Source organism: Calliphora vicina, chromosome 3 (genome assembly GCF_958450345.1).
Source record: "Calliphora vicina chromosome 3, idCalVici1.1, whole genome shotgun sequence".
Taxonomy (NCBI): Eukaryota; Metazoa; Arthropoda; class Insecta; order Diptera; family Calliphoridae; genus Calliphora; species Calliphora vicina.
In genome coordinates, this window is record NC_088782.1 from 77,374,814 (window position 1) to 77,386,954 (window position 12,141).

A 12,141-nucleotide genomic window follows, 5' to 3' on the forward strand; every position below is an offset into this window, starting at 1 on the left:
ATCTAAACTATTTGGTACACATTTTGCTAAGAACAATAGGTAATAAGTTACAAAGAAAAAACACCTGCTTTGCCAAAATATCAAATTTTGACCACCTCTAACTCAGAGAGTTCTCGACCGATCTTTTTGAAAAATTGTGTATGAATTACTATCCAATAACCTAACCTTGGTGCAAATTTCATCCCGATCGAAAGACATCGATTTCAAAAGTTGGTTCACTGGACACGAAATGCCCCATATACAAAAGATGTGGTTCTTGAGATATAGGCATTTTAATTTGAAAAAAAATTAGGAAAAAACAGATCACTTGGGTCCATACAGTAGGACCCTTTGTGTTTCCTGATAAAGAAATAATAGAGGGTTAGATAGAGATGAAAGAGAAGAGGAAAATCAGATAGAATAAAGGAGTCAAAGAAATTTAGAGGAGGAGGTCAGAAGAGGAAAAATAAGGAGAGTAGTGTGCACCAGTCATTTGTCAGATACTAGGTCACCTCCGTCAGGCATAATGACAACTTTTTTTTAACAACACAGTTGCCTAAAATATCTCCGTGTCCACGTACCCAAATGAGTACGACTGTTGAATGTCTCACCATCCTATTTAAGGATTCCCTCCCTGTATTCCTGGACTATGTTCGATTTTGTATACACACCAGTGATTTTATTGCGGCTTGACTATCAATGTATATACGAATATCCCTGCATGATATATTGTTATAACTGAGCTTGAATAATACTACATTCATTTGGAATTCACAAAGATAACCTAATTCCGTATTCCTGAATATAAACACCCCCGCCAATTTGATCACCCTTTATAGAGCCATTCGTATCCATTAATTCCATTTTGTATATAAACTAATATCCTCATACGATGTAAATAACACTACATCTGACGAGTGGTGTGGTCTAGTCAAAACGTCCTAGAAATTCGAACATGTTAGGCAAAAATGCATCGGTATGTAATTTATAGAAACAATATTGTACAATAATTCAAATCACATGCTGGATGGATATTTGCTGGATATTTTTATGGATTAGCAATAAATATTTGCACAATATTTCGTAAATTAATATTTTATTTTTATTATTTTTTTTGTATTACTATTAAGTACAATAAGTATGAAATGGAACATGTTAACATAATCAACTTTAAGATTGAAATGTGAAATAAAACGTACAGCTAATAAAAATAAACATTTTTTTAAATGTCAAACTAAAAACTGTATTCGAATAAAATCCATAAACATGTTCAATTTACTAGAAAAACTTGTTGCTTTTTGCTTGTTATTTTGTTAAAAGTGGTTGTTTTTGTTAGTATTGTTTGGATCTGGCGTTAGTGCTACAAACAGGCTTGCCAAAGTTGGAGATTTTTAAAATCTTCTGGGGACAGCGAATTTTATTAGGGATATTTTCAAACATTTCAAGGATATAGTATTAATAAAGTTGTGTTTATTATTGAAAATTACAATAACAAATTGGGAAGAAAAATAGAGATTTGGATTGAGATTTAAATTACTTTGCATTACAGCTGTATTTCCAAAACATTATTAAAATATAATAGCCCAATTCACAATATTGTGGTATTGCACACTAACAAAATATACAGAAATACACCATTGCATGAATTTGCAATACAAATTCACAAAATTGTGAATACCGCTAATAAAATTTCTTGATGTAAATCATTATTTACAAAATGTTTCCCAAAAATTTATTCTTTGAGAAATTGTCATTGTAAGAAAATTTCAAATCTGTCTGATAATGGGGTTACTGATTAAATAGTTTCGTTGCTAAAAAAAATCATTTTTGGGGATATGTTTTATTTCGCTTGCAGATAGCGAAGAAATGTATCAGGTAACCCTGGCATCGAGTTTCTACTGCAGCTTCATTGAACTTGAAATTTCTTTAAATTCATTGATGCACACACACATGCACACATCCAATATAATAAAGTCATTGATTGGCTAGTCGTAAACCTGTCGGAGTTCGAGTTAACTTAAAACTAACTCATGATCAATCGGAAACGAGTTACAGGTGACATTTTCCTGGTTAAACAATTGTCAGTTTTTCAATGTAATGCCATCAGAATGAGACAGTACTCACTCTCTCACTGTGCATAAGTTTCAGTTAACCACAAGTTTCCTCATTATGAATTAACTTGTTTTTACTTACTTGACTTAGTTCAATACTTATCGAGAAGAAGTCAGGTATAAATGGAAATAGCTCATCTCTTTGTAAATAAGTCAACTTGATTTTGATCAGCATTGAGTGAGCAAAATGTTAGTTCAATACTTATCGAGAAGAAGTCAGATGTTATAAAAAGAAACAGCTCATATTTGCACCATGTTTTAGTTCCTTCAGAAGTAAGTTGTAAATGAGTTAGCAACAAGTCAACTTGATATTGAGTTAGTTCAAGTCCGACAGGGAAGTAAATGACAAATTCATTACATACAGATATGAAATTTTATTGCCTGGCGCACAGTGGTATAGAAAAAAAATAGGGAAATATATCTGTAACTTCTAAACTGTTCGTCCGATTTGAATGAAATTTGACATGCACAAAGTGGAAGTATTGGAACGATCGTATTTCTTCGTTTGTGTTCTACATATTATCTAAAATTCTTAAATCGCATAGTCCATATCAAAATTTATTTTTATTTTTCCAATCGACTAATATTATTTCCCTCTTTTTTTCTTTACCACTGTGTGATTTAAAATTAAGTTAAATGCGTTTAGGATTTAAATTTTGTTTCTATGATAAACTGACAAATTAATGAATATTGAATTTTGGATATGAAAATGATTTTATCATTCATAAACGTAGTGGAAAACACATGTTTGTGATTTATGATTGTTGTCCAAACATATATTATTAGTATCATAAAATATCATATTATGATCAAATACTTAATATTAGTAATAATATTATGACCCAATCCAAAGTAATCATGTTATCATTAAATGTTATTTTTGGGAATAAATTTTAATAGGTTTTAGCAGGGTTTCCTGATTTGTTCGTGTCTTATACCCAAATAATATTATTCAAGCTATCCGATACTTATTTAAGATCCCTAATGTTGATAAGTATATACATTAGGGCAATAACTTTTTTACATGTTTTTTGCAAATACCAAAATGGCCCTAGCATAGCACAGTAGTTTAGAAAAGTTTTTTTTTTTAATAATTCGGTATCTCGGGAACTATTAGAGATATTGTTACGAAATTTCACATGGTTGGAATTGAGGTGTTTTCGAGTTCATTTAAGAAAAATCGACAATATTCCATTTATTATCCGAATGAGCTGAAATTTTAAATATAAATAGTCCTTGGGAAGATCTACAAAAAATACGCTTAACTTTTTTTTTAATTTTGCTCGATCTTTTTATATTTTTTTAGATATGGCGTGCCCACAGAGGGTCGAAATATATTTTTAAAATATCAGCTATATTGGCGATAAAATTCTAAATAAAATAAAACAACTGGTAATCTCGATCCTATAAAAAGTTATATGCATCCAAAGTTGGAACATGTAAAAAGGGCTGTATTTTTTACGTTTTTTTTTGTTGAAAAAAAACTTCTTCCGGTCTATTTACATTTTTTATATGATACGGGAAAATAACTTAATGCAAAAGTGTGTAAAGTAAAATTTGGCTCCCTTAAGCGGACATAGGACCTCCTAGACCTATGCAAACTTGGCCAATTTTTTAAAAAAAAAATTCGGTTTGAGTAAAAAATTCTAAAAAGGCAAAGCATCGACCCACGAAAAAGCGTCATATTTGTATAACGATATATGCTTCTTAAATATCTACAAAGTTTGTTTACTATCACACGGTAAATAACGTCACAGTAGGCACTTTTCTAAAAAAAACTCAGTTTTTGGAACACATTTTCCACGGTTTTGGAATTTCGGTATTTAAAAATACATTGAGTCTACATTAGTTCCAAATTTTGTTGTTACGCCCTTTTGCATATCAGATGACGATATTTATATTAAGATGTCACTATCATTTGTTATCTACTTATAATTAATTTTTTAAAGATAACTCACTTATTGTATGAATATAAGTTCGCTTGGACGGCAACAAACATAAACATTAATTTAATTTGTCATAAAAACAAAACAATGATTCATTTCAAATTAACTTTACAATGTAGAATACATATCGCACTGGTTCCTCTAAAGAGCGTCAACTCAAATTTCACTTTTTGCAAGAAATCGATGTGCAGTGGTCATATCTACCCACTGTAAAAAACTGCTATCATTTTCTTTACTCTTTCGCCAAAAAATACAGTTATATCCGTACAGTTGTTTCATTTAAATGTATTGAAAACAATAGTTATTTTGCTTCTACTGAACATTTTAATATTTTGAGTTGACTCTCTTTAGAGGAACCAGTGCGATATGTACAAACATACACTCATCGAAAGAAGATTCTTTCCAAAAGGTGTTGATCTAAAACTTCCTAAATTCTAATTTAGAAATTATGTATGTGAAAAGTACAAATAATAAAAAATAAATCAATAATTTACAATTACATATGTAAATACTTATTTATTTTTACGTTCATAACAATATGAACGTAAAAATACTTTTACACATTCGAACACTCATACCTACCTACAATCAAAACTAGAAACGAGTCAAGTTAAAAAAAATGAATGAATGTAATTCGTTACAAGGGCAACTCATTCATTCGTACACAACACAATTCATTCAAAATCAAGAAGAATTCATCACATCAAATCAATTCAGCAATGGCAAATTGAGAGAAGACAACATAAACATATTCATTCACCAACGCAAATGCTCACAATTAAACTAAAATCACATCATTCATACTGCAGTCAGTCAGTCAGTTAGTCAGTCAATCACATCAAGTGGCAATTTAGTTCATAAAAGCAATTTCATCATTTAAATGTCTTCCTCTCTGCTTACTTACAATAAATTTAACATTTATTTTATTTTAATTAAATTACCGCTAAATAAATTTATGAATAAGAGTTAGCCTTTATGCAAAGATCGCAATCTTTTAAATGTTTTTTTTTTCTTCATAATTTACCCGTAGACACAACAAAGACAACGGACAAACCTTTAAATATTGTCAAGATCACTTCCGCTAACGTAAAATTATTAGTTTTATTTGTATTTTAAATTTATTTTGTTGGTGGCAATAATCTTATAAGAAATTTTATTTATAATTATATTGAAACGTGAATGTACATCAACTTGTTCCTTTAGAATATTGTAAATGTTATTAAGATTCGGCTGTGCCGAATCTTATATACCCTTCACCAAATTATACTTTAAAATAAAAAATTTGTAATATTTGACTTACTTTGGCCTTATATACGCCTATTACTGGATGTCCATTAGAGGTGCCCGTTAAAAATAGATTTGCTTTGGATGGGTATTATTTTGTTCATTAGTAGCTAAAACTAACTACAGCAAAATTTAAGTGCAATCGGATAACTGGAACACGTGCCGGAAATGGATTGAATGTTGTAAAATACAATTTTTAAACATTTGTAGTAAACCTAAGCTTCTAGACAAAATTATCTTTCTAACAAGATGTAAAACATGAACATCGAGTTCAAAATGTTGATTTGATATTTTTTACTGGACAAAAAATGTCCAGTAAAAAATATCATGATCTCTATCTATGAACTGTCACAAGTTTTTAAAAGTAAACGAACAGAATCCAGTAACTTCCAGTGATAATTTGTACAAATTATTACAAATTATCAAGTACGCGAACACTACTAATATCAGTGAATTGTTAAAGCAAAACGCTATATACAACCTGAATTTGGTAGACAGAGGAAAATAAACAAAACAAACAAAATGTTACAGACTTTGTGGAACTGGGAATAATTTTAGATTTCTATCAAAGTGCTTCTCATGGGGCGGTGAGGGAATCAACAAGTGATTTAAAGTAATAAATTATAAATAAAAATTTAAATTAAACAAAATGTTTGTCTCTTTTTTTACCACAATTGAATTATTTCCGCAGAAAAATAAATCAAAAACAAAATGAAAAGGGCAGTTCATAAAGAAACAAAAGACAAATATAAAACTAGATAATGTTCTGTCTAGTGACACCTCGGTATACTTTGTGATATATGTATACCCGTATGTATTTGCTTTCAAAAAATATTCTTTTTCTTCCCTTTTATTTTTTCCAATGGGGCGGGGGTCCGAGCCTGTATGTATAGTAAATTGTACTAATTTTTCTTCTTTCTTTAATTTTAGGTACACAAGCAAAATGTCATTTTCCAATTTGTAATACTGCAGGTATAAACGGTTATTGGTTTTATCAGTGTTTGTCCACGCGTGTGCTTAATGTACTCAATGGCATAAAAAGATCCGACCGTGAATTTAGACAGAAGTGAGAGTGACTGACGACTGTCAACGGAGGAAAGCAAAACCAAGAGAACACAAACAAACATCGAACAAAAAAATCTATGGACTAAAATGGATTACAGTTATAGACTGTTATGGCTTTTTGGCGTTTTACTTGGTAAGTTAAGTTGGTTAAACACATTCGTATAATAAAACTTTACACTACTAAGTTAGGTAAATAGTAGATATGTGTTTATGTGTAGATAGATTGATACATACTAACCTAGAAATGTATTAATAAAAAAAAATAATAATACATACTTGCATTCTATTTAATTAATATTCCACACAACAACTTTCAAAACAATATACGAGTACATACTCGTATATAATAAAATAAAACATACGCACACAATCTACTAGGGTATTCAATCGATTAACCGTTAATCGGTTAACCGATTAATTTTGGACAGTTAACTGTTCGAATAATTTGAAATTGCCGATTTTCAAATAACAAATAAACCGATTAATTTGTGTCGATTAAACGATTAACCGAAATTCCTTTTTTTGCTCTTTAAATTTTGTTTTTGTATTTATTTTTCCATTTCAATTCAAATACAAATTTCAAATTAAAATTAGATATTTTTTGAACATCCAATAAACATATTTCGTGAATATTTAATTTACATTTGTTTGTATTTACATGTATAGACGAAACTTTTTTTTGAAATGAGTCTTTTATCATAACTGAACGAAACTGTTAAATTAATCAATATCTAAAACAATCCAAAAAGGAATATTCTTGATTTCTCCAAAATATACAATCAGCGAGAGAGTTTTTTCCAAGAAAAGTTTTATTAAATCTAAAGAAAAAAATCGTTTAAATTATATTCTTTTTATAAAAGATTATTTCAGAAGATCTCACTAAAACTATAAAAAACTCACACATCGCTCATTTGCTGCAACAACGTCATAATTCAAAAATGACATTTTACTACTTCTTAAATAAATTTTCAAGTAATTTTTACTTATCAAATATACTAGAAAACATGAATTTTTACAATGTTTACAACAAAAAAACACCCTCACACAAAAAATAATTTATTTTTTGAAAACTAATAAAACTATATGAAAGATTATAGAACAGCGCATATTTTGTATTACTCAGTTCAATAAACACGGATTTTGAGTTATGACGCTGTTGCAGCAAATAGGCGATATGTTTACAAAAATGATCTCAAACACCTTATTTGCTGTTTTTTTATGTCTTTGTACACAAAATTCGTTGTTGTATTTTCAATTTAAATGAAAATAGAAATTATTCGGTTAATCGAATAATTTTAAATTAACCGATTATTAACCGATTAAATCTAAACCTCGATTAATTATTTGCTCGATTAACCGATTAAACCAGAAACCCGATTAATTGAATACCCTACAATCTACTCTATGTACATTAGGATGACCCTTATATTGGACTTTTTCGATTGTTCTCCATCGTCTAAAACCCAAATGCAGACAGTTTTAGCAAAATCGCCTTACGTTTAGGGGTTGCTCATTTTATTTAAAGTTTCGAGTTATGGGTCAAAGTAGCAATATTTTCAGACAAATTAAAACAATAAAAATAGGGAATTATACATATAGCATCCGATTTGTCAAATCGTTTTCAATTTTGCATATGAAAACGATTTTAATATTCTGTTTTTGTGCCGATTTTAAAGATTGTACTATATTTGGAATCTAATACATAGATTAATGAAAGATATGAAAACATTAAACTTAATTATTTTTAATGGACTACTTCCCTGCCAGCAATTGGAAGTTATATTTTCGATATGTATACTAAAATGTGTCACTTTTGTGTCACAAAAATGTTACTCAGCATATAAAAAACATTTTACAAAAACAAATTACATTACTATCGAATTATGCTCATCTTAAGGTACATTTTAGTTATAAACAAAGATCCCTAAAAATTAACTTAATAGATAACATTAAAAAGTACATTATGATACAAAAACGATCCATTTTAGTATACAAAAGAATATTATTTTTGGTTAGTAACAAATTTTACAATAACAAATTACATTAGTATCAACTTTTTACTGTTTACATTTTAAAAGAAAGAAGAAGAACATGACAATACTCAGTATATTTATGAATTTTAAAATCATCGGTTGTGTTAAATAAAGTGTGTATTTTTTAATAAATATAATTTATAAGTTTTATTAAATAATAAGTGATAAATTATAAATTTATGTTAAAAGTGTAAATAAAGTGTCAATAAATAAAGTTTTTTTTTACAAAAGTATAGAGTTAGTACAATAACTAGTGAATTTTTTAAACAAGGTAAATACGAAATTGGAATTAATTAGTGAAACTTATTTTATATAATTTTTTATATTCTAATTAAAGTCATGTTAAGTTATATCATTATTTTAATTATATTTAAAGTATATGCATAGTGTTTTCATAACTGGAATGCACTAAAATATTTCCATTTTAATGCAAGAAGCAGAATTGGAAACATTATCTTCTCTCTGGACACATATTAGATATAAATTTAGATATAATAATAATACACTAAAATGTATAAACTTGTGTGTATCATATGCGTGGAACGTTTTTTCCCGCACGGAGACACTATAACGATAAGAAAGCGATATCATATTCGATGAATTTCAACTTCAAGATGATACGTTTGGGACACTTTTTGGATAGTAATTGTTGGCAGGGTTAATAGCAAGAAAGAATCGAAGCCCCGATCTAATTATGCTTTGCTCCCGTATAACAAAGTATAATTAGACGAGGCCAAAATCAGTAGTTAGCCGACAGAGAGCTGAAGCATTTATCTCGTCGGATTGTAATCATTATCTAGTCATAGCCAATAAGTTGTAGTTAGCCGACAAGAGATAAAGAATTTATCTTATCCGTTGTATTATCGAATTTGATGAACCTAGACAGACGGGCATCACAATGTTTACAGTATACATACCATTTAAATAATTTATAATGCTAATATAATACATATTTGTTTGTTTGTTTAATTTCAGGACCAATATTATTTGCTGTTGTTTCACTGCAGGATATAGCGAGTCCAGTTTTTCAAAACCACAAAACAAAAGAATGGACAAATTTAGATAACATTACGTTCTCGTTCGATTGTAGAAATCGTCCAGTAGGATTTTACGCCGACATGGAGTACAATTGTCAGGTAAATTTATTTTTATGTACATAAATCCTAATCCCTAATTAAATGGACGGGATATAATAAAAAATATAATAAATCAAATTATTGCAACAAACATGAAATATCTTATTAGAATCATTGCACAAAATATTACTTCAAATAATTTAATTGGAGTATATAGTAATAAATAAAGAGCAAATATTTGTTTAAAGAATTTAACATATCTACATATATATTTTTTAAATATATTTGCTATTAATTTCAAATTCGATCTCTTAAATATGCTGTGTTCTATTTGAATTTGGGTGCTGTTTTAAATATTTTTCTACATGTTTTTATGTAAAAAAGGTTCGTTAAGATCATTATGTACGAGTATATTCGAACAGTTTTGTATAACAGGGCGTATTTGTGATTATTCATGGAAGATTTTCAACATATGACGCTGATGCAGTGCTCATAACTTTTTTTTAATTTAATCTGCCTTTACTTCCAAGGCCTTTCAATAAGTAATTAAATCAAAAACTCGTTAAAAAATGTTATCCGTGTCCCGGCATTTCGCTGGGTCAGGTCTTGGAATCGAGATATGTATATCGTATTGAAATTAGTAAGTATTGTATAGAGGGAACTTGTATTTTGTTTGCTTTTTTTCATGCATTTTGACCATTTAAATGTCCGAAAATCGCAAAGTTATGTTCAGTAAAGTTCACTTAACCATGGTTAAGCTCAACGCCGGCTACAACATAATCAATAAAGAAAAGTGGTATTTTTGGTTCTCATTGGGACCCTGGAATATCAGTTTTTCATAATTTTTTTCATTAGTTATCATCTAATAATATACCCAGAAAAAAAATATAGTTGTACATGTTTACCTTAACCATTTCAAAATGTTAACATGTTTTTTTAACAATATTATGGTTACTGCAATTATGTATATGATTGCGGTGATTATAATATGTTTAAGCTACCATTCATTATATATTATATAATTACTACAATTATATGAATGGTAGCTTAAACATATTATGATCACCGCAATCCAACTTTTAGTTACTTTACAGGAGAAGGAAAAATCTCAATAATATCAGAAAGTGAAATTGAAAAAAAAAACAACTAAAAATTTGTAATATATCAAAAAATATTTTTAGAAAAGTTGTTTGTTTTAATATAAACCAAAAAATATGCATTCAACTTAAATAAGTTAGGGGTTTTTCTTTCAAGCGATTTTTAAAATGAGTTAGGGCTTTTTTATAATTACTGTAAATCTGTCATTCGTCAACATAGGAAAATGAATTTTTTAAGGGAGGTCTATTTGAGTTTTGTCTAGCAGAATATGTAAAAAACCCGATTTTGTAAAATAACGAGATATATACGACCATTCTATATTAAGCCATCGATATTATGATATAATGATTCATCATGAACATATATTTATTAACTACAATCATATATATGAATGGTAACATAAACATATTATGATTACTGCAATCATATACATAATTGCAGTAACCATAATATTGTTTAAAAAAGCTTGTAAAAATGTTGAAATGGTTATGGTATACATGTACAACTATATTCTCTGGTTATATTGTTAAATGATTTTAAATAAGTTTTGTAAGATAATTATGAAAAACTGATTTTCCAGGGACCCACTCAATGAAAACCAAAAATACCACTTTTCTATATTGACTATGTGGTAGCAGTCGCACAGTGGCTGAGGATCGTTTTTCATCGGCCAAAACTCTGTAACTATTGAACCGATAGATGTATTTTAGAATTTTTATTTTTGATGGACAGATATTGTTTTTCTCTAGTTTTAATTTCATTAAAATGGGTTCAGCAGTTGTTGAGAAATTTAAAGCTAAAGTTGAACTTTTAATTTTATATAGCACTTAGGGCCATTACTACAACTTGCCGTTATAGTTAAAGGTAACTTTAAGCAATAGAAAAAGGTTAACTACAACGGCAAGTTGCAATAATGGCCCTTAGTCTGCTTTTACACAGGGCAAGTTTACTTGAAGCAAGTCTCGTCGATTCCCTTTTAAACTTGCTCGTCTGTTTACACACAGCAAGTCTGTGAGCAATTTTGTATGTCAAAACCTAATAGACGCCATATTGAAAATGAGAAAACAAAAGAAATTTGAAGAGACTTGCCAGTACAAGCAACTCTAGACTTGCGCAAGAAAAATTGCCCTGTGTAAAAGCAGACTTAGTATGAAAATGTTTGTTTGTTTTTTTTTGTATCAGCTTTACTTATAAAGAAGTTATAAGCTGTTAAAAACAAGTAAGGAAGTATGTTCGGTCAAGCCCGACCATATAATACCCTACACTATAATTTATTTTCGGGAATAGGATTTTCGGAAGCGGGCATTATATGGAAGCTATGACTAATTATAGACCGATCGCCATGAAATTAGGTCGTGTGATTTATGTCTATATGAATGTTATTTCTGTTGAATTTTATGTTTATAACAACATTTTTAAGAGATTTATGCTCGTTAAAGTGATTTTCGGAAACGGACCTTATATGGGACCTATGACTAATTATGGACCGATCATCATAAAGTTAGGTGACATTATTTCATTATATATAAAACTTATTTGGAGCAATATT

The 12,141-nt window shown here is 28.9% G+C and overlaps 1 protein-coding gene across 2 annotated transcripts in view; it reads left to right on the top strand.

The window, feature by feature from the left end:
• Window positions 1-12,141, top strand: part of ckd (cracked) — a 39,046-nt gene that overhangs the window by 15,522 nt on the left and 11,383 nt on the right. For both annotated transcript variants that reach the window (XM_065503570.1, XM_065503569.1), the window contains exons 2-3: window positions 6,251-6,518; window positions 9,394-9,554. In XM_065503570.1, the coding sequence (XP_065359642.1) occupies window positions 6,473-6,518; window positions 9,394-9,554 (207 nt within the window). In that variant the 5' untranslated portion in view covers window positions 6,251-6,472. The remainder of the gene's footprint in view (window positions 1-6,250; window positions 6,519-9,393; window positions 9,555-12,141) is intronic.